This window comes from Capricornis sumatraensis, chromosome 7 (assembly GCF_032405125.1).
Source record: "Capricornis sumatraensis isolate serow.1 chromosome 7, serow.2, whole genome shotgun sequence".
Classification (NCBI taxonomy): Eukaryota; Metazoa; Chordata; class Mammalia; order Artiodactyla; family Bovidae; genus Capricornis; species Capricornis sumatraensis.
In genome coordinates, this window is record NC_091075.1 from 68,469,879 (window position 1) to 68,493,841 (window position 23,963).

The 23,963-nt window shown below is 38.5% G+C and overlaps 1 protein-coding gene across 3 annotated transcripts in view; it reads right to left on the reverse strand.

The window, feature by feature from the left end:
• Positions 1–21,534, reverse strand: part of GABRA4 (gamma-aminobutyric acid type A receptor subunit alpha4) — a 76,105-nt gene extending 54,571 nt beyond the window's left edge. Inside the window, exons 1-7 of one of the 3 annotated variants that reach the window (XM_068975140.1) lie at positions 21,506–21,534; positions 20,929–21,047; positions 6,348–6,415; positions 5,201–5,421; positions 4,958–5,040; positions 2,478–2,621; positions 889–1,041 (exon numbers count right to left, since the gene is read on the reverse strand). In XM_068975140.1, coding sequence (XP_068831241.1) covers positions 889–1,041; positions 2,478–2,621; positions 4,958–5,040; positions 5,201–5,421; positions 6,348–6,415; positions 20,929–21,047; positions 21,506–21,534 — 817 coding nt within the window. Of the gene's footprint in view, positions 1–888; positions 1,042–2,477; positions 2,622–4,957; positions 5,041–5,200; positions 5,422–6,347; positions 6,416–20,928; positions 21,048–21,437 lie in introns of all 3 variants that reach the window. The other 2 variants (XM_068975139.1, XM_068975141.1) reach the window with 2 other exon arrangements.
• Positions 21,535–23,963: the final 2,429 nt, after the last annotated feature.

Sequence of the window (23,963 nt, forward strand, 5' to 3'; positions counted from 1 at the left end):
TGTGATGAGGGATATTATATCATGGCTTCAGTCTGACTTTCTACCAAAGAGAAAAAAGCAGTGGGAAGTTGGCATCTCTCATGGGGACTATACCTCCATTCCAGAGCAATTCTGATCATTTTCTTTTTTGTCCTACAACTGAATGCCTTTTCCACTCACAATCAATAGAAAAAGAATAGAGAGATATTAAATTAAATATCATTATAACTAATTGTAATATTTTACAATCAGCCAAAAGCATGGCTGATATGCAAAGGCTTATTAACAGCTAAAAAAATTAAAACTCAAGTGTTCTGGATTTGATACAATGATGAATGATATATAGGAAGCTAGTATATAAACAAAAAGAAAAAACGTGGCATATTCAGAAAATATTGTGTAGATAGAGTACAACAATGAGTTAACAAACTAAGCATATAATACTTTCAATTCAATGCATTTAAACCTTTTGTTCCTCTTCATTAACAGGCAAATATTTCTAAGGCTTTCATATGCATTCATCCATGACTTTTATTTTAAGCTCCCAGTGCATTTCATTTTAACACCTAGACATGATTTTAATTCAATTACACAGCATTAAGCTAGGCACCCAAGAATATCACCCACAGTGAAATTATATCCAGATTTACACTTGGTCTTCACCTGCCAGTTCACAATAAAGGAAATCTGATGGGGACCCAAAGGAAGGAATGGAATGCACTTATCCTCTCAAGCTTTATTACTTTGTATTAACTGATGAAAATGAAATCTTATGTGATTCTTTACTTAGCACAGCCAGATATATTACTGTTTAATATTTTCTCAGAGATAATATCTAAAGGCTAGTCCCATGAATCACAATCAAAATGTAATATGGACAAAAATAACCAAGAAATGAATTATAATTACCAAATACAGTCCTAGCTGGAACTGATTCCTTATTTATCCAGAATGAAACTTGAGAAAGAATTACTGTCATAATACATGGAATGTATGTTTGAATCATAAAATAACCCATCTTCCGTCTGAGGTGAAAGTAAACTGTCATAACAATATATTCACCTGTGAAAGAAGCATGAGGAAAATGGTTATATTAATATGTTCTGTGAGCAAATATTCAATGGTTTTATAATCATATTTCAGACTAACAAAATGTATTCTAGGCAAAGAAAGTATTTGCTCTGCATGACAGTACAAGCATTGAGAAATATTAAGTTCCCAACAAGGGGAAAACAATACTGAGCATCATTACATAGAAAAACATTTCTGTTGTTATATCATGATTAAGCAATTTAGTAAGTTGGGCTATAATTTTATAAAAATTCTAGCAGTGCTTTCTATTTTAAAGATCTAACACTGCAAAAGCAATTAGACTTCATTTTCAGCATTTTTAAGAGCGGAATTTAGAGTTAATTTTATGGATAATCACTAGAAAAAAAACATGAAAATACACACACCTGTAGGAAAATATAAAGCCCCATTTTAGAAAGAATTGTAATACACAGCTATACATTGTATATACATATACACTTAGAGAAAGGTTCCTTACTGTTTTAGTTTCAGGAAAAAATTTTCTTTCTAAATGTGATATATGTGAAAATAAATAAAATATAGACCCATCCATAACATCCCTGAGTTCAGGTATGTTTTATTAGCATTTAGACAAAAACCTAAAAAAGATAGTAAGTAAATATATCATAAGATTTCTTGTAGCTCTTGATAAAATTTTTAATATTACATCTGAAAGTAACATGTTAAGAAAGTAACTCAGGAAGCAGTAGCCTTATCCTCAGACTGAAGACTCAAATCTTCCCAAAACTTGTTTTTAATACCACTTACAGGCTGGAAAATAAATGTTTTCAAAAAATATTTTTCCTGGTGATACACATACATAAAGAATAGTTTAAAAACAAGCAATAATCAGCTATTTTTCTCCCACTGAATATGACAAAAACTAAGTCCTATGATTCTTTCCATTCACATCCCCAAAACAAATACAGACCAAGAATCCTCAATAATAATCATCCATCTACTCACATGACAGCTTTAATATAAGCCCTTATAATATTTTATAATTAAATTTTATATTTTGCCTTTACTTTTGAAAAAAGGATAGAGTAAGTAGTACCACAAAAATTGTTTTTTTTCTAGATGAAAAAAATAGATTTGGGGAAAGTACTAAAAAACAGAAAATTCAGTGTTCCAAAAATCAATGATTAGATTTCCTACCTGAGAATTCTGTTGAAAATAGTTTTGATATATTTGATCATTGACTTTTTTTCTGAAAAAGAAAACCAGCTCATTTCTTGCATCTCACCAACTCAGAATTTATTTTAAACTAAAACAAGATTTAAATATAAAGAAAGAGAATTCTCAACTGTGAGCTATGCATCAACTCTATTTCTGGAAACTTTTAGCTGGACCCTGAAAACACAAGATATTTCAATGAAGAAACTAGTACCAAGTTGCACATTGGTTTAAATTACTGAATGTCTCACCCGTGATGGATTTGATAGTTTCACTTGATACGGTTTGCCCAATCAAGTCATACTGAACTAAGCTGGAAGACTCCTTTGGAACTTCTACTGATTTCTCAGGACCTTTCGTCCAGGTATAAATCATCTCACTCTTCGGATAGGCATCTGGAGGACAGCAGAGAAGGTGGTTAGAGTCAGGGCTCCTTTTCCATCTGTACTGACAGTCAGTGATTAAGAATATTACACATGTTCAAGAAAGATGGAATAAATGAAAACAAGAATCATTATGATTTATTCAAACATGTTTAAGATTGAGAAAACTGTAGAGATTAAATAAGCAGTCTTGCAACTGGGCATATTTCTCATTTTTATGCCAAAGGTTTACAGGACAAGAGACTAAAACTAAGGCAACTAAAATGAGATCTATGCATCAGTGCCCTTGGATATGTTTCCATACTAATAGGATAAACAGGTGAAAAGCAGAATATCCCCTACCCAAAGTACTGTCCAACTGCTATTCCTTTCCCTTCTAGCTCACTTCTAATACTTGACCAATATTGACATCTTCCTTCCTCATGCAGCTCTCTCAATTAGAAACATACCAGATGCTGCCTATAATAATACAACAACAAAAACAAAAAGCAAATCCTACTTTGGAAGTGCTCTCCATGGGTCACCTATTCCAGACTCTGCCTCTGGGCAATACCCATGCTGTTCGGGAACCATTCTGCGGGTAACAACTGGCTATGCAGTTTGTAAAGCTCTCCAGGGAATGTACTTACACAACCAATTCCTCTACCTTTAAACTCTCACAATCAGAACATTTTCCCTTCCATCTTCTGCAAATCCCTCCCGGCGGCAATTCAAGCCCATTTTCTATTATTTGGTGTTCAGTGCACATGGAGACCAGCTGCTTGCTTACCAGCCTACCCAGAACAGATAGCTTGGCGCACACACAAATGAGTTCAAAAGAACCAAGATGAATTGTGTGCTGCCCTCTGCAAAGATTCCTAAAATGGCTAGAGCACAGTAGGCCCTCAGTGAAAATGTTTAATTCTGCAAAGGGGTTAGTACCTAGGAAGACTATCTCTACAAAGGACTTTGCAAAACAAGCTATAAGGCTTGTGTTGTCATTTAGTAGTGTACAATCACGTCTCAAGGTTTATCTTCTGAAGTATATTCATGAATAAATCATACATTTAAAGCCTCAGAATGCTAAGACCCTGTCCCTGATATTTTAAGTCAGGTATCATTTCTGTCCGTGTATTTTTCTGTTTTTATCTTTTCTCATCAAATCACTGGTTGGAGAGCAAAGGACTCACTCTAGTTTCAAGTTAACCCGACTTGAATATTGTGATTACTGAGGGTTATAAAAAGAATGGTGACTGCCAAGTCTCATTAAGTTAAGCAATAAGCAATAATAACAGCAGGCAACAGTTTCACAATCATTGTGACTGAGAATCTGAAGCAATAGTAAAAGTCAGCATCTATTTTTGGTAGATTCTGATTGAGTCAAATATTTGAGGCAGACGTGAGAAGAGGCAAGCATATTTTGCTGACATCTCTGAGAGGGTAGCTTGGGTAAGAGATTCCTTATTCTGTTCCTACCCATTCGTTTCATCCTTTTGCCTTCACCACCACAAAATATCCCAAATCCACGTGTCTTACACCTCCTCTGATACTATAATCTAGTCTATGTCACCACCATCCATCTATTAAGACACAGCCTCCAGCTCTTCGGTGTTTCTACAATCCATTCTCCCTAGAATGAACAGAAAGCGTGATCTTACTGGGGCCAGAATTGAAAACTATTTGTACTATAATAATTTAAATTTCACTCAAGATAGCTCTAATCTGGGTAAAGTCCTTTCTCAACTACCCTTAGTAAAACCTTCCAAAGGCATCCAATAGCACTTAGAACAATATCCAAACTAATTAGTGTAGTCCATAAGGTACTATACTATCTTGTTCTGCCTACATATAGACCATCCCTCCTAATCTGTGTCGGTCATGCTTCAGCCATTTTTATACTAATAGTGCTGCTTATGTTATTCTAACCCATGTCATGTCAGGAAGCCCTGAACCTTCTTTTTCTTTTATCAAGTCTGCCATAAAGGTTTCTGCTTGTAACAGAAGCTGTTAAATTTTAAAAATGAAAAAAAATCATTTACTCTTTCTCTGATACACTACCAACACAAGGAGTTCAGTGGTCCCTAAATTTCACCACTGATCACCAACCTAGTAACTATGACTCAATCTACCAAGGCTATCTAGGTAGCAAATAGAAATAATTTTTGCTTCTGGTGAGGGAAAAGGGGTTGTTTTTACCTCTTAATTTAAATATATTAGGTAATAAACTGTCTCTTAAAAGTCAAACCTTGGACAAATCATTGTCATGGACAATGATTTAAATGTTAGACTATGGAAAATCATGAACATACAAAAACATCAGCTTGCATAAGGTAACCATAAATCCTAACCACAATCTGATTGTAACTTACAACTCCCAAATTTCAAGGGGCAGGCATGGCCATCCATGGGGAAGTCCACCAATCTCATGGGACATTCTGCACTTATGGTGAGTCTATGATCAAAAAAAAGGCAATTAAATAAAATCAAAACTTAAAAAAAATTTTTATAGATTCCTCAGTGAGGAAGAAGGGAGAAAGGAAGGAAAAAAGAAAGACAGGAAGGAAGGAAGGGAAGAAAGAAAAAACAGTTTAAAAAATTTTAAAAATGACTACCTCATTGTGTATAAAATTGTGCCATTTCTCATAATTCTAAAAAGTTTATTTGGAGCTGTCATATTATGTGAGACAGATTTCTTTCCATTCCTGAAGAAAGTATCAGGAGTCCATACTTTTGTTACCATCATATTGTTCAATCTCAAAATTTCAATCGGGCCATCATATTTTAGTCTTTTGTCAATCCATGTCTGTCTGAAGAACACATCCATTGTGTATTCCTAGGGAAGTTAGTTTGTGACATATTCAATCACAGATGATTACACATAAATATGCAGAAAAATGCATTAAATTCTAGATTGGCCCTCAGAAAAGACTACCCCAGATAAAAACAAATAGAAGCAAATTTTTTTTTTAATCAATGGAGCAAAAGGAGTGTCAGCAATTAACACATGTTATGTCCATCTGATATGTTAATCTTCTACATTTGTTAGATAAATAAATTATCATACATATTAATCATTTAAGAATAATTACTCTAATTTAATAAAACTGCCAGCCACCAGTAATTACAGTTGTACTTTGTTTTAAATCAAGTGGCAAAATTAGTTAACATGCAACAAATAACATTGCATAATTAATCATAAAAGTGTAGGCATCACCTTAAGACAAAGTAAAGTATGTAAAGTATGTAAAAGAGAAATCTTATATCCACAGAATTTATTAACGTTCACCTAGGGTCATTTCTTTGACCTGAAAACTGAAAATATTTAATATTAGAAAGCAAAACTGAATTTATCCTGACCAGGGCTTGATGTTCTATGGACGTGGGAGGAGGGGTGGTGAGCAAGTGGGCCAACAAGGAATTCTAAACGCAATTAGGACTACAATATAGTTTCATACCAAAACTAATTACACTCTCTAATTTTCTCCTTCGCAATAATTTTCTAAGGGAAAAAATATTACATACAACATTGTATTGTGGGGACAGAACGTTCTTTTCTTTGTCGAGAATGACTCCAAACCAGAAAAAAACCTCAAATATTACAGCTGAAATGCAAATTAAATGTCTCACTTTTTAAAACTTTTTAGGCTGTTCTTTCACTTTCTAGCTCTGTAATCTATTATAAGATAAATGTTAATTGCCCTCTTTTCTGCATATTTTCTCCAAACCTCAAAAAGTACATTTAATTTTCCAAATACCTACCATTTCAACATCAGAAACAGGTCCAAAGCTAGTGACATATATGTCAGTTTTCACTTCTGTAACAGGACCTAGTAGGCATGAATTAAACAAGTGTGAAAGGATAATTACCAATCCTACAGGCAAGGAGGATTTGATTATTAAAAAGTAAAGACAGATAAATCATGTTTTTACAAGCATCTTATGTTTTCAGTAAGATTATGTATCTCTCCAAAAAAATGTAGACAAAAGAACAACAAAACCAGAAAGCAATATTTACTTACAGGCAAAAAGAAACCCCAATTACTTACTGCGATTCTTCGTTCTTCAAAGATACATCACCCCTGGGCACTGTTACAACAGGCAGTGCAGGGAACAAAAGCTTTTAGCCTTTGTGATTTTTTTTATAGCCCATCATCTGATTGGCTTTTAGTAAAGAAGTGAGCTGTTAAAAAGAGGGAACTTAACCACAAGAGTGAGGTAGAGAAAAACCATATGGCTGTAAGGAACACATTTTCAGTGAGTTGAGGATATTGGTAAATAAACACAAAAATGATTGAGGTGACTTTTAACAATAGGAAGATCATCCACTGGTAATTAGGATCAAAAACAAGCTCTCCTAAAAGTCAAACCCATGTATGTTCTGCCATCTACTTGTTCTGTGATATTGGGCATGTTACTTAACTCCTCAATGACAGCAACCTTACCTATCAGACAAGATTATTGATGGGGATCAGATGAAATTTCTCCTATGAGACCCTGAACACAGTTACACTTTCATGAAAGTATTTATCAAGTATCAGCTTTTCTTTGCTACTGAAATTCTTTCCTACATCTAAATAAGACTGTTTCAGGAACAAGTGTATGGGTGTGTTTGGCAGAAGCAAAATATGGGAGCATCATGACAATAGGGTTGACACAGATTATAGACAGAGGAAACTGCTGCAATCCAGGTTTAGCATGTTGCTTAAAATGAGAAATTCTGGAGTTCAGATTCAGCTCTAATAGTTTCTAATTGCATGATCTTGGTCAAGTCATATATCATCAGATACAGAGGGGGTTTTAATGGGTATTAGCTGAAATAATACATGTAAATCACTTATTCCAGTCTCCAGAACATAACATGCTCAATAATGATAGTAATTATTATTGTACATAGTAGCAATTTTAATTACTAATAAAAATTTTAAATTGCTGCACTCTTGAACATCATTTCTTATATGATAGTTTATAACACTGGATGGCCAGGGGCTGCCTATTCCATACTGGAAAGAACAACATCTGTTATCAAGATGGACTGTTTCTCTTGAATACTGGGTAGGCAATTGGATTTATGCCAAAAAGGACACAGAGCAATTGGAAAAGCTTTATGTTCTAGGTCTAAAGTTATCTTCATGAAACAGGTGAGAGCGTTTCTCCCTCTACATGGTGAAAACTGAACCACAGAAAGAAAAGTAGTCTGAAGGAGAAAGAAAATTCTTTCTTGAATAAGTATCCTCAGAAAAATATATCTTTTGGAAGTACAGTGAGAGAAAAAAGTATAAATCACGCTGATCTGCCATGAGTTTTCATTTTGTAAAAATAACATTTTCTAAAATGTCTAAAATTTTTTTCATTTTTTAAAAAGTAACAAAAAAAAAAAAACCAGAATAAGTGTGAGAAGTTGACTGAAAAATTGAAAACAGCAACAACAAAAATATGATAGTAATAAGCTTATGAAAGCCAAAGTGCTTCAGGAATAGACAGGTAATCCAGGAAGCAAAGAATGTGTGTCAAACCCTAGTAGATGGAGATTTCATTCAAAAAAATTCAAAAGTGAGAGAAATCACTCCGCTAGTTTCTTAAGGACAATGGCTAAAGTGTTAAAAACATTACTTCAGTGCAAGTCAGGACAAAGAGTAAGTTACCCAGAACAATTAAGGCTGAGTAGATCTTGACAATGAGACTGTTTGATGAGAATCTTGAGAAATTCAGTTACTTTGAAGATCAATTTAGGAAACTGGTTCTCAAACTTGAACTGGACCAGAACCACCCAGCTGGAGCCTACCTCAGACTTGCTGTAAAGTAGGTCTAAAGTAGGGCTTGAAAATTTATTACATTTCTAACAAGTTCCTAGGTGACGCTATTCACTTTAGTTCACAGAAAATGTTTATCTGTTTCCTAGAACAGTATTTATTTAGCTAACTGTGTCCTGTAAAACATTAATACTATAGGTGTTCTATTGACATGCAGGAAAGGTAGGAAAGGGAGGGATTAAGCCAATCATATTTTTCCTTATACATTTATTTTAAGGTGTGTGGGTTTATGCTAATTCTTAAAGTTATAATGATTCCATGATAACGAATCTTTTCAAATTCTGACATAACATTGTTACTTTTTCAATGATTCTTGAAAACTGCTTTATGTTCAGAATTACAACCTTGATTATTTGACATTATTGAGTATTTACACAATAAAAAAGGTCTTCGAGATTGAATGAGAGCCTAAAAATATATAATTGGTAAAAAATTGCATTTGGACACCCATTCATTCAACATTTATTGAGTGACCACCTGACATGCACCATTCCATGCTAGGCTCTGGTGTTACAGTGGTAAACCAGAAGTTTCCTGCCTCGGGTACTTAACACGCTATTGGGGGTATCAAAGAATACATAATAAGGAAATGAATTAAATGAAAGAATGCTATCATTCATAAGAGAAACAAAACAGGCTGGTAATAGTCTGGAAAAGCCACTGTAGATTTTTTAGCCACTTTTCAATGCAGTGACTTATTTTTAATTTCTAAATTCTATTTTTCTATTAAGGTATAGTTGATTCCTGTATAGTGGGCTTCCCTGGTGGCCCAGATGGTAAAGAATCCACCTGCAATGCAGGAGACCTGAGTTCGATCCATGTTGGGAGGATCCGCTGGAGGAGGACATGGCAACCCACTCCAGTATTCTTCCCTTGAGAATCTCCATGGACAGAGAAGTCGCAAAGAGTCAGACATGACTGAGCGACTAAGCACACAGCACATAGCTGATTTACAATGTCGTCCCAATCTCCAAAGCAGTGACTTTCAAACAGAGCCGAAGAATGATCCCAAGACACTGGAAAAACTGAGAAAATGCATTTCAGGTAAGAGAACTTCAAGAGGAAAAACTCAGACAGAACACCTCCTTCGCTATCCATATTCTGAAAGTGGTATCTTTTAAGCAACTTATTTATATGTTAAGTTCACTGTCTTAAACTTGTAGAAATCCCAGGGAAAGAGATTGTTATGAGCTGAATTATATTCTCCTAAAATCATATGTTGAGCATTTAGAACTTCAGAATGTGATTATATTTTGAGATAGGGTCTTTACAAGGGGAATAAACTTAAAATGAGGTCATTAGGCTGGGCCTGAATTTAATATGACTGGTGTCTTTGTAAGAAGAGGAAGTAGAACACAGAAACACACAGAAGAAAAACTATGTGAAGATACAAAGAGAAGACAGCCATGTACAAGCCAAAGGGAAAGAGCTTAGAAGGAATCAACCTGCTGACACATTGATATTGGGTTTCTAGCTTCTGGAATTGTGAAAAAAATGAATTTGCTGTTATTGAAGCCACTCTGTCCATGGCACTCTGTTATGGCAGCCGGAGCAAATGAATACAGAGGTTAATCATTTGTCCTGTTTTTTTCCCCCAAGATTTCTCCCTCTGATAGGCAGTCCAGTTCTGCCTCTGTTTATAGGCTATAGTAAGAAGTTTGATTTGTATTCCTTAATCACTGAGAGACCATTGAAAAGTTTGATGTAAGGAAAATATATGCTCTGAATCACTCTGGCATTTGTATGGACACTGAATTATAGGGAAGCAAGAACAGAAGGTTTCCCTGGTGGCTCAGGCAGTAAAGAATCTACCTTCAATGCAGGAGACCCATGTTCAATCCTGGGGTTGGGAGGATCCCCCTAGAGAATGGAATGGCAACCCACTCTAGTAACCTTGTTGGGGAAATTCATGGATAAAGGAGCCTGGAGGGCTACAGTCCATGGGATTACAAAGAGTTGGACATACCTGAGCGACTAACATACACACACACAACCAGCTGAAGAAATCTCTTCTAAGAGGCTGCTGTACTAAGTCAGGTGACAGATGACAGTGTCCTGGACAAGGGATGTGGCAGTAGGGAAGGAGAGCGGCAGTGGGGATGGAGAGTGGATGAATCAAGGGGCATGTATGTGTGGAACGGCTCCCAAGCAATGGGGCTGTTCCCAAAGAACAATAAGCAAACATGCTAGTATTTATTTAAGGCCTACTATGTGCCAGTGGGCTACCCTGGTGGCTCAATGGTAAAGAATCCACCTGCAATGCAAGAGATGCAAGAGATACAGGTTTGATCCCCAGGTCGGGAATACCCCTGGAAGAAGGCATGGCAACCCACTCCAGATTTGTTACCTGGAGAATCCCATGGACAGAGGAGCCTAATGGGCTATAGTTCATGGGGTCACAAAGAGTCGGACACAAATGAGCGACTAAGCAGGTATGCCTGCATGTGCCAAGCAAGGTACTAAATTCTTCCCATATGCTCTTTCATTCAATCTTCATAATATTCTCCAGGAATGATATTTTAAGAGAATTTTATGAATATGGAAACTGAGCTCACAGAGGTTAAATGTTATATTCCAGAGCCAGAATTATAACCTCCCTGTATTGATCTACAAGACGTATTCTAGATTTACTATGTTAATGATGTCATTAAATAGTAAATCCACCGTTCATAACATACATATAATTTTCTATCTAGTACATAACATGCCTATCCTTCTTGTTTTGTTTCATGAGTAGTTTCTAAACTATATTCCTGCAGCTCTTTGTATGCATTTGCTCTTCTTATTACAGCCTGCTTGAGTCTTTTCTCTCCCTAACAGCAAAGGTGAATCTTCCTTCTCTTGGAAATTCCAAACAAGCACAGTGTTTTTCACATACTAGGTGGTGAATAACTATGTGTTTGATTGTGTTCCCAGTTATCACCCTAGTAGTGGCTTTAAAATCTCCCCAAAGGAAAACAATCCTGGGATTCATTTGTTACATTAGCTAAGCTAAAAATATTTCCTGATTAAAGTAGAATTCATGTTTTATTTATATTTGTATCCTCTTCCTGAACAAATTTTAGGCCTTAAATGTAATAGATTTTCAATAAATCAGTTCTCAATGAACAATGGTCGCTATGCAATTAAGAATAATTCTTAGAGACGCTTCCTCTAACACTGCAGTTTAGGATGTTCAAATCAACTTTCCTAAGAGTATAATTACATAGAAACCAGATAATTTTGATCTTGGAAGGACTTCTCATAATTTTATATGCATTTGTGTAACATAAAGGAATCTTTTATTTTAAAATCTTGCTTCCTTGATAATAAGGAAATAGTTTTTAATTCCCCCAACATACTGGACAATTCCTAGGACAAAGGGATCTTCAACAGTTTTGAAAGGAACGAAGACCACCAGGATCAAATTCATAGGAATACTCCCATCTTACTAATGAATTTAACTTGCTTGGAAAGTGAGAAAGCAATTAACAAGGTCTTAGACAATTTCCCACTCTTTATTATAGCTTTAGAGACCTGGACAAAAATATCACTTTTTAATTTTTTCTCTAGTAAAAGTGTCCAACTTGCTGTCACACCCAGGAAAAAACACTTAAGCTGTTTTGTAGATACTGTAAAGAGTCAACTCCTGTTTTCCAAATTGCCTTCTGAGCTATGCACTTGAAAGTTTTCTGGGTTTTCAGTCACCTAAATCCGTGCACCCAGCTACATCTCATAAAACACTATTAATGTCTCCCCAAAACAAGAGACTTAAAATATTTAAGATGTATGATAACAACAATGAATCTTGGTGTAATATGTAAAGAAATCTCATTCTCTCTGTCACCTACAAAATATAGAAAAACTAGCTTTCCTGCATATTAAAGAAGGAACAGATGTCTCTTGATACTGTTGAGAAAGCAAACAAGTATAGAGCTTTACTTAGATGACATTAAAGATTAGTGCCTCATTTATGCTGTGATCCTTCTATGAATCCAGCTCTACTTTTTAAATATTAAAGCCATCAAACAAACAAATAAGAACAGTACCTAAACAACAAAAAATATGAGCAAAAGATGAAAATGCTATTCATAGAAGGAAAATTCTTGTGAGCAATAAAATTTTGAAAAGATGTTCAATCAGAGTAGAAATCAGAAAAATACAAGTCATTTCACATTAAAATACCATTTCTTTTCTAAAGTGTTGAAAGGTTTGTGGATCCTGAATCTCATATTCACTGTAAATGGGTTTGAATTTGTAAAACCACCACAGAAAACAGTTTGGCATTATCTCATCAAATTGAACTCCCACTTACACTAAGATCCAGAAAAATCCACTCTTGGATATATATGCAAAAGCAACTCTTGCACATTTACAGCAGGGAATTTGGGCCAGAATATTCACAGAAACACAATCTTGGAAACAAGCAAAATGCCTACTGCCAACAGAGCAGCAGATGAATCAGCTAGTTCCTAAGCAATGGGAATATCACACAGCAGTTAAAATGCATGATCTCTAGCAAGACACGATAGTAAGAATAGATTTTAGAAATACACAAGTGAAAAAGCATCAAAAGATAATAGCATGTTCAAAACAAATGAAAAAATTTAAATTTCAATGTCTTTATAAAAGAGTAAATTTGAGCTAAAACAATATTCAAATAAAGCTATGCAATAACTTAAAAAGGTCTCGGAATCATGGTTATTTTGGGTGGGTAAATCAGGCAAATAGGATGAGGGAGACCATATAGCAGAGGAAGTTATCAAGGCTGTGCTGTTTAATTGTTTAAGTGGGTGTTTACTTTATTAGAGCAAATGAATGAATAGATGGATAGATATAAAGAAGGCTGTCTGTGGTCCCATAATGGAAATGTGTCATGAACCAAGGATTATTAATCCAGAATCTAATTATGTGTAACAGAAGCTTTTTATAACAAATACAGAAAAAGGCCTAGACAATAAAGCAGCTATTTGCTTAATGATATACAAAATGCAAGTTGATGCAATTTTTCATCTAAGAGAAAACGAACATCTCAGTGAAATATCATCTAAATGTCCACCAAGTTATTAATAACCAGATTTTTAGTGCCTATCTTAGGAAACAAAAAAATACATTTTGCATATTCTTGTCCTAAGGAACCTATGCATATATTAGCACCAGTACATCTTTTTTGTTAAATCAAAAGCATAAGAAAGTAAGTTTGTGATTTGGATTCTACAGTCTCTTGCTGTCTCAAGGGCATCTTTCTTTCAGTTATCCCTTCCTTCCACTCTAATATTAAATTATTCTTTCCTTGTCTGTTTCCCGTGGTACACAAACAGCTTATGGTATTTCTAATTCTTTGGAAAAGATAACCTTCCCTCTTCCTCTTCTCTTTCATATGCAAACTTTGAGGGGAAAAGAAGGCTAGGCTGACTGCCTGGAATTTTCTTTTTATTCACTCCATCATCTATTACAATCTAGTTTTCATGTTTAGGATCCACTAAAATTCTTTTTGTCAGTATCGTCAGTTTTTTTTGTCCCCTATCTACAGCATCGTTCCCTCAAAGTTTTAAAATAATCTTATTTCTCTCATTTTTAAAAAAAGATCTCTTGATGCTACTTCTCCTGTTTACTAGCTCATTTCTCTGCTCCCCTGTACAGATGCCCAGAAAGAAACTCCTCTCATTCTTTCCAGAACACACACAATCAGACCTTCACCTTCATCACTTCACCGAAGCTGCCTTTGTCAAAATCACTGGAGATGTAGATATTGCTAAATCTAGCGGTCCACTTGATGTTCCTATATTTCTTTATCTGTCAGAAGCATTAGACATAATTGATCAATCTTTTTTTTTTTTTTCCTGTACATCCTATCTAAACACTCTCTTGGATATTTTCTTTCGACCTCAAAGGCCATTCTTTTTCAGTCTTCCTGAAACAGAAATTCTTCCTCCTCCTCCCCTACCTCTTAACACTGGGGATTTTTGGAGCTCAATATTTGTACTTCTTCTCTATCGCCATTAATTCCTTGGTATCCCTGCATTCCAAGACCATCTTCATTTTGTATCCAATAAGCAGCTCAAATGTAACATATCCACATGCAAATTGTTCAACTACATCCCCAAGCTGCTTCAGCCAGTTTTGGCAGCTCCATTTTTCTAGCTGTTCAAGTCTAAGATCTGTTGAGTCAGATCTGATGTCTCCCTTTTTTTTTTCACATCTCATAGTCTAGGTGTCACCAGTAGACTAGAACTTTGAAAAATAGCCAAAAGCCAACCATTTCTTACAATTTTACAGGCTTCTCTGCCACCAACTTGGTCAAAATGGCCATCAGTTTTTGCCTGCTTGGTCATAAAAACATTTCTGCCCTTGTCCCTGACTTACTCTTCTCAATCCAGCAACCAAGGTGAGAATTTGAAAATTAGCCAGTTCAGGTCTCACCCCTAGTGGAATCCTTCCAATTACTTCTGATATGGTTCAGAGTAAAAGCAAAGCTCTCACCAGTCTGTGAAGCTTTATAAACCTCATTCTTGTATCACACTGACCCCTTCTTACTTCTCAGCCATGTTGTCTTCATGCAGTGACATTTCCATTCTCAGCAAGTCTGCATCTGTAGTTCCTTCTCACCAGAAGACTGGATCTAAAGACAACTTAGGCCCTTTTCTACTTAGGAGCATAGTTCAAATATCCACACATGATCTCTAAATTTCACCCTTCTGCCCTTACTGTTCCTCCTCCAATCCTCTCCAATTTAAATAACTCTATTCCCTGTCCATTTTCTCAAAATAAAAAATCCAGGACTCATTTCTTATTTCTCCCTCTCCTTTACCACCAATATAGGAATCCATCACCAATTTTTTGTTGAATTATACCTCCAAAATATATCTCACCTTTATCTATTTATATTCATCTTTGTTGCATCCACCATCTTATTCTAAGCCATCATTAACTAAAAGGAGACAACCAGGGAATAAAAGGTGTTTTTTTTTCCCCCCCATTCGTCTCCTTGCTTCTAATATTGTCCCAACTTCGTTATTATGCAGCAGCCAGAGATATCATATTACAATCTAAGTCATACCATGTCACACCCTCTACCTAAAAAACTCCAATAGCATCCAGGTTCATAAAAGAAAATTCCTTTATGAAAGACTTTGCATAATCTGACCTCCTCTAACAACACTAAGCTAGGCCTCTGAGATTCTTCCTCTTGCTTTCTGACTCCAGGCACACTGGACACCCTTCACTGTCTGAATCTCATTAATTTATTATCTAACTTAGAAGCTTTGCATTTGTTTTTTGGATTCTTTTTTTTTCTGCCTGAGACAAGTTTTACTTACTCTTCCCACGTCTGTCACCTTTAAGTTCTCAGCTTAAACATCTACCTTATCCACTATATCTGAAATAGATTTCTCACCCAATTTATTCTTTATCTTAGCATTTGGATTGTTCCATAGCACTATATTTAATTATTTGTTTCCCTGTTATTTTTATCTCTCTACACTGCTTAGCCTGTGTCTGATTCAGAATTATATCTGTACAACTTTACATCGTTCTTAGCATGTAACAATTTCTCACTATCTATTGATTTAACCAATGAATGAAAGTGACAAGTTTGAAGAGAATGAAGCTTTATTTTTCTGTTGCCCTGTGGACTTCAAATGTTCATTTATATATTTTAAAATATATATTCTCTGTCAACATTCAATTAATAAAGCTGGCTGCTGCTGCTGCTGCTGCCGCTGCTGCTGCTAAGTCGCTTCAGTCGTGTCCGACTCTGTGCAACCCCAGAGATGGCAGCCCACCAGGCTCCCCCGTCCCTGGGATTCTCCAGGCAAGAACACTGGAGTGGGTTGCCATTTCTTTCTCCAATGCATGAAAGGGAAAAGTGAAAGTGAAGTCACTCAGTTGTGTCCAACTCTGAGCGACACCATGGACTGCAACCTACCAGGCTCCTCCATCCATGGGATTTTCCAGGCAAGAGTACTGGAGTGGGTTGCCATTGCCTTCTCCAATAAAGCTGGCATGATATATCAATTTAATTTTTAGCTTGAGATATGGGGTTGCAAAGAGTCAGACATGACTTAGAGACTGACCAACAATAGATCACTTTAAAACATTTCAAGGATATTGCATTTCTATGGGAAAATTATTCCAAATGTACCTAGTGTATATCAATCCTAAAGAATATCAATCCTGAATATTGATTGGAAGGACTGATGCTGAAGCTGAAGCTCCAATACTTTGGCCACCTGAAGCAAAGAGCTGACTCATTAGAAAAGATCCTGATGCTGGGAAAGATTGAAGGCAGGAGAAGGGGAAAACAAAGGACAAGATGGTTGGATGACATCACCAATGGACATGACTTTGAGCAAGCTCCAGGAGATGGTGAAGGACAGGGAACCCTGGAGTGCTTCAGTCCATGGGGTCACAAAGAGTTGGACACGACTGAGTGACTGAACAATGACAATATATTCCCCCAATGTTTGCTTTTCCATTTAAAAATGTTATTAAGTCTTTAAAATAAAAGTTCTCATTTTACTCCTCTGGGGGAAATAGCGTTTTGCTTACTCTAATGACCTACTTAGTAACAAGAAGGTACGTTCATGAAAATTTGACTCTTGGTCAACAGAAGGATGCAATGAATGTCTTAGAAGTGGTTGAAGCAAAAGACAAGCTGCCTGACTAAGGTTTTAAAGAGTCAAGTGTGAGTTCTGATCTTGTCTTGTCAATTAGAAGATGCAGGATTCTTGGCTAATTCATTGCAATTTTCCCAGCCTCCTCTCTAAGAGAAGAAAGAAGCATGCCCTGCTTATCTTTTTGCATTGTTTTGATCATCTTATTAGAAATCGTATGTGAAAATGTTTTCAAAACTGCAGAAAACCCTACTTACATGAAGTCCTACAGTGTTGGTGAACAACCTTGCAAAACCCTAGTGCTCCAGTGCCATTTCAGAGAGATTGTGGAAGATGAGCCGAGGCAATTATCTCTATCTATATGTCTCTGGATGATTCCAGATCATGTGCCTCAGTTATTCCAGATTTTGTGTAGAGATGCACAAAAAGATTGTGTAATCCTTTGATCAATGGAAGTGGATAAGGGCTGGCTTCCTAGGCTATCTCCAGGTGGTTAGAACCTTAGCTACGCATTTTTAAGAAGGCGTATAACAGTGGTGAAGTGGCTAGAAGCCCAGGGGATGGCTCTCTAGCTCCTTTGTGGAATGGTTTACTGTGTGCTACTTCTAGGCTGGTGCAGGCTCCTTCCAGATGGTAGCAGGCTGGAAGAACTCTGCCTTTTCAGATGTCCCAATCTAGTTGCCCTCACTTTGCCTCCATCCTTCCCGTCTCACCTTTCCCCTTTCCTCTTCCAACAGAGACAGGGGAGAGGGAATCCTGAAGGGATGAAAAGAAAGAACCATTTCAGTCCCTTTTACTTCCCCATTGCAAGCTGTGCTGCTGAGTTAAAAATATGTAATTTCATTTCCAAGTCTATTTCAACCCTTGCCTGGCCTACTGAGCAATCGCAAACCCTCCCATTTCAATTCAGATCTTTGCTTTTAGCTTTATTTTAAAGGGAACACTGCTAAGTTGTATAAACAGATATAAAGTAAACGATCTACAAAGAGCAGAAGCAGGATTAAGGGAACCAGGAAGTAAATCTGTATTTATAGCACAATGGTCACAATCTGAATTATTTTCATTTCATTTCAAAAATGCCAAATTTTCCACAAGATATAAAATGTCAAGGAAGGCATCAAACCTGTGGCATTTAAGAGTTTCTGCTAACAATGAATTTTCTTATTATTTTCTGTGATGTTCATTTATAACATCCCGTAAACAGATTACACATTTTTCTGCAGGTGAGAATTACCGTTCCTCTGTTACATCTGGAATACTACATATTTACAGAGAATGACCCATTCTAAATAATGAATCACATTTGCCACAAATATTTATGAGCAACCACCCACGAAATTGTGCTACATGGTAAATTATTAATAATGAATCAACTACTAACACTTAAAATAATGTGAATTCAACCCCTTCCCATAAAGCTATAAGAGAACCTCCAAGTGGATGTAACCTCCATGAATATAACTTGGCAGAGACAAACAAGATGACTAACGCCCCTGAAACATTTTAGCAACCCTGCAGCTGACCAAACTCCAGCAAAGGTTTCTATAGGTGGATTTCATTTATTTTATTGTCTATATACTATCATGGGAGAAGGTAGTTGGTAAAAAAAATGATGCATCTACAATGGATCCCTTCTTCCTTTTGAACTACAACTTGCATTACAACCAACTGGGCAGACGTGGTTTTAATTTTCCACATTTAATAATAAAATCATACAGTTTCAATAATTTTTTGCTTTAATTTATGTTCAGGGACATCAATTCACTAATGAATATTTAAACTACATGTGATTTGATACTTCTATTATTTTTTTCCTTTACTTAAAATGTCAAGTTTAAAAACTTTATGGGCAGATAAATCCTCTTTTATTGATATAATATAGCCTTAAATGGCATCACATCATCTGAAACCTTCTCCACACAGTTATTTTTGATCTAAAGTGATAATTTCCCAGTCACTTATGAAAGACCGTGCATTGACAAATGATTCACTTCTGTAAGAAAGCCTTTTTTCAGATTTCCATGAAGGCAAATGCAGGGCTAAGCATCCTACCCCTAGAGAAGCAACATGAGAAGAACTGGGAGAATCTTTCATCCTCTCACCCATCTTTATCACTGTCAAAATGCAAAAAAAAAAAAAAAAAATTAAGTCTCTCAATGGCTCCCAGTAACCTTCTCAACAAAATCCAGCAATAAGGAATAAAGTGGGCTCCTTGTTCCAGAAGACTGGATTCCAGTCTATCATTAACATGCTATGTTAGTCATTCAGTCGTGTTTGACTCTTAAGGAACCCAAGGACTATAGCCTGCCAGGCTCCTCTGTCTATGGAATTCTCCAGGCAAGAATTCTGCAGTGGGTTGCCATTCCCTTTCTCCAGAGGATCTTCCCAACCCAGGGATCGAATCTGAGTCTCCTGTGCCCTTTGTATTCAGGCAGATTCTTCACCACCTGAGCCACCAGAGAAGCCTAATATGCTCTGTTTCTCAGTATAAATCACTTTCTCTTTCAAACATTCTCCTTTGTTACAAGAGAAGAACAAGACTGGTTAGACTCCTAAAACCCAAACAATTCTCTTTTATTTTCAACAATTCTTTGTAAGCTGGGACCAAACACCTCTGGAATAATATCTAATTCTGTTCTTTTTCCCAGGAACATCCTGCTCCCATTTACCTTCTACACTCCCCATTCTTATCTCCTAAAACCCTCAAAAGGAAGCACAAATGCCTCAGAGCTTCTAATACTATGATATTCATCACAGAGTATCTGATAGCATCCCAGTCTTTGTGGGTTTGTCTTTTAAGTACACAACTTGATCTGGGTTCCAATATTGCCCATGCCATTTATTAGCTGTGAAGTTGGACCAGTTGGTTATCTTCCCAAGCCTCAAATTCTGCATCTGTAAAACAGAGATAGTAATACCTTTCTCTTGGGGTTGTTGTAAGGTTAAACAGTAAGGTTCCTTATCCTTTAGGGTAGAGCCTAAGTCTTATTCGACTCATTTCCCAAGAAGTGACTAGATCAGAGTAGTGGAAAGAACAGGAACTTGGTGGTCAGGAGACATGGGCTGAGGCTTTAGGTGAAGACTGTTCTCACTGAACTGGACTGAGAGGGTATTTGAGGTTAAGAATAGTACCTTGAGATTTCTGTGAACCTGGTGCCTAGCACAATGCTTGAGATTCTCATTACATAAGCAAAGGGACTATGAATACGAAAAAAAGAGCAACGATGCTGTGAATGGATGTGCCTCTATTAGACCGTTTATACATATTTACTTAAGGAAGAAATAAAGCAGAAACATCCCTGACTTCAAAGTCTTAGGAGGGAAGTAAACAGCCCCCTCTCCAAATAAAGTAAAATTTGATCCCAGGGTAGAAAACAATAGGCAAGGACTGGGTTCTCTAGGAGAGCAGACAGCTTTGTGCCCTAGATTCATGTCCTAGGTAGAACAGGGTCGAGGTTTTGGCTGAGGAACTAACACCACGTGGGAGGACAGAGGACTTAGAATCAGCTGTCCAAGTGCAACCTGCTCTGAGCAAAGTGGCCAAGTTGGGAGAAGTCCATTCTCAGGGCGCAGAGCAGCGGGCCAGTTGAGCCCCAGGTTCCCATTTTTGACTCTTTCCCTCCACCCTCCCCCGCCCAGCAGTCAGGTCCCAGGAGGTAATTAGTGTGGGGGAGACGCAAAGCTGCTGAGGGGGCAGGGAGATGGGAAAGTACCGGTGGGGGCGGTCTTCTTGTCAGAGGTCTTGTCAAACGAGGGGAGAGAGAGAAGGGAGACGGAGAGGGAAAGGCGGCGGGGGGGGGCGGAGGGGGAGAAAGAGAGAGACTAACAGATTTTTCATTTTTGCATTCCAGGCATACCTAATGATATTCCCACAGACAGACAGGCAGACGCAGAGACATACACAGGACACACTTGCGCGTTTGAAATCGTTCATACCCCCAAATCCAGGACGCAGCCTGTTGTCATAACCATCGAGTAAACTGTCCAGGATGCGGGTAAAATTTTCTGGGCATAATTTCTCCTCCTTTTGGTTCTGTCCTGGGGATTCGTTTAAACTGCAAACGCACACACACAAACAAAAAATAAAAACAGGCGGAGGGGTTATTTTAAGAATTGATCAACGAACAGGTGGAAACAGGTTTATGTTCTAGGAAAAGAGTCTCTCGCTCCAAACTAAAGGAGTCAGGGCTGAGGGATGAGGGAGAGAGAAATGGCCCAGGGAGCCGCAGCCCGCGCACACGGACCCCAGCCAGTATCCACACTCTTCTCGGACCCCGCGCCCCTGCTGCTCTTGGCGTTTACGCGGTCAGAGCAAAGCCGGGCTCCGCGCCCCTGACTTAACAGCGGAGACCGGAGGGTCTGGTTCGCCTTGGGAGGGGCAGAGGAGACCCAGAACTGGCCCCTTCTTCATCTTCCCCTAACCCGCAGCACCTCGGGGAACTCACCAAGCCGCCAGGCACAGGAAGTGCAGGAGGGCGAAACTGACCCCGAAGGACATCGCGATCGCGGGTACCTTCTTGGCAGAAACCATCTTTGCAACATGCCATACTTTAAGCCTGTTCAGGTTTCCAGGCTCTCCAGATGCCCTGAGCAGGGTGCGAGGCGAGGGCAGAGGCTCTCCGCGGCGTGCGCACACTCGCGCTCACACTCGCCCGCGCTCAGCCAGCCCCAGCCGCGGTGGGCGCGTGTGTGCACGCGGGCCGGGGAGGCGGATCCTGCCTTTCCTCGCCCCCTCCTTTTCTCGCCGAGCTCTCCAGTGTATGGAAAGCTGTGTATACCGCTCACACTCTTTCTTGCCCGCACCCCGAAGCGGCCAGAGTTAACACCTGCAGCACTGATACCGAAAGGCTGAACCGAGTTCTTTCCGACGTTTAACTCCTGGGCTTGAGACAGGGGCTGCAGCCTCTTCTCGAGCTCTGGAGCCCCGGCGCCAAGTGTGTCCCCGCCCACGGCTAAGCTTAGCCTCCGCTTCTCCCTCCGGTGGCATTTGGATTTAACCCCTGAAGCTCTTGTCTCTTTAGGTTGTCGAGGACCTGTCTGTACCCATTTTCAAGGTTGGAGATGGAGAAAGGGCGAGATGGATGGGCTTTCTGGGCGAAGGGGTGGGAGATCTTGATGAGGGGGAGGAAATCAAGTCTGGACAGAAACAACCTCTGTGACTCTCCTCTTCAGGTGTTGTGGGGCGGCGGAGGAAAGAAAAATCTTCCTAGTAAAAGGGATTGCAACTCACTGGTGCTCTCTCGCCAAACTGTTAGAAGGTGGACTTGAGCCTCATTGTGCTGTCAACTCCTGTGCCAAGCTGTTGCTACAAAGATAACAAATTCCTTTATGCTACCCGCCGCCGCCTGGCACGCGCATGCCCCCTGCTCTGCTGCTCCATCCTTTCTCCGGAGGGAAGAGAAGTGGAAACAAGGGACAGCAGGTCAAAATCGCTTTCACTTTTTGAGACACTTGACACTTTTTCTTTCACAGCAGAGCTGACTCCACATCCAGAAGGCATCAGGGAGCAAGGAAAGAATGTCTGGGGAAAGGGAGAGGAGAAAGCAGGAAAAGAGTGTGAGAGAGAGAGTGTGTGTGTGTGTGTGTGTGTGTGTGTGTGTGTGTGTGTGTGTGTGTGTCTGAGAGAGCCGAAAATGAAAGGGACGCCTCAGAGTTCACTAATGACTTGAAAGGAAACACTAGGCAGTATAACGTTAGTGTTGTATTGAACAGAGATCCTTGAGGAAAGTGAAGAGGAGAGTGAAAAAGTCGGCTTAAAGCTCAACATTCAGAAAACGAAGATCATGGCATCCGGTCCCATCACTTCATGGGAAATAGATGGGGAAACAGTGGAAACAGTGTCAGACTTTATTTTTGAGGGCTCCAAAGTCACTGCAGATGGTGACTGCAGCCATGAAATTAAAAGACGCTTACTCCTTAGAAGAAAAGTTATGACCAACCTAGATAGCATATTGAGAAGCAGAGACATTACTTTGCCAACAAATATCCGTCTAGTCAAGGCTATGGTTTTTCCAGTGGTCATGTATGGATGTGAGAGTTGGACTATGAAGAAAGCTGAGCGCCGAAGAATTGATGCTTTTGAACTGTGGCGTTGGAGAAGACTCCTGAGAGTCCTTTGGACTGCAAGGAGATCCAACCAGCTCATTCTAAAGGAGATCAGCCCTGGGATTTCTTTGGAAGGAATGATGCTAAAGCTGAAACTCCAGTACTTTGGCCACCTCATGTGAAGAGTTGACTCATTGGAAAAGACTCTGATGCTGGAAGGGATTGGGGTCAGGAGGAGAAGGGGACGACAGGATGAGATGGCTGGATGGCATCACAGGCTCGATGGAGGTGAGTCTGAGTGAACTCCGGGAAATGGTGATGGACAGGGAGGCCTGGTGTGCTGCGATTCATGGGGTCGCAAAGAGTTGGACACGACTGAGCAACTGAACTGAACTGAACAGAGATAAACACTTTCAGTAGAACTTTTAAAAACTTTAGTTATTGATTCCAAGAAGGAAAGGTGTCTTTCACCTTAATAGTGATTCCTATGGAAATACTTATATGTTGAATCAATGACCTAAGTAAGTTTCTGTATAGGTCCCTAGAACCACCAATAATTATGTCCTGTTTAGAACTTTGATGATTTGTTCAAAATTTGAGGACTGGTAGACTTATTTGATATGTAAACGATCAAAGCAAGGGAGTTTGGGGTTTTTGTGTGTGCGTGTAAAATGCAAATTTCTCCTGCCGTATTAATCAACAAGAAATGTCACAGCCATCAGCGACTTCTGGCCTCCAAATGTGAATGCAAGCTCCCCTAGCTTCAAGCCTTTGGATGCTGCCACCCCCAGGGTGATTGCTGAGGAGCTGGGGGAATGCTAGAAGCAAGGTGACCTAGGAAAACAGGATTGGCTCCAGATAGTTGAGATGCATATGAAAGGAATGAATTCAGGGAGCCTAGAGGGTTGCATCTTCCTATATGTAGA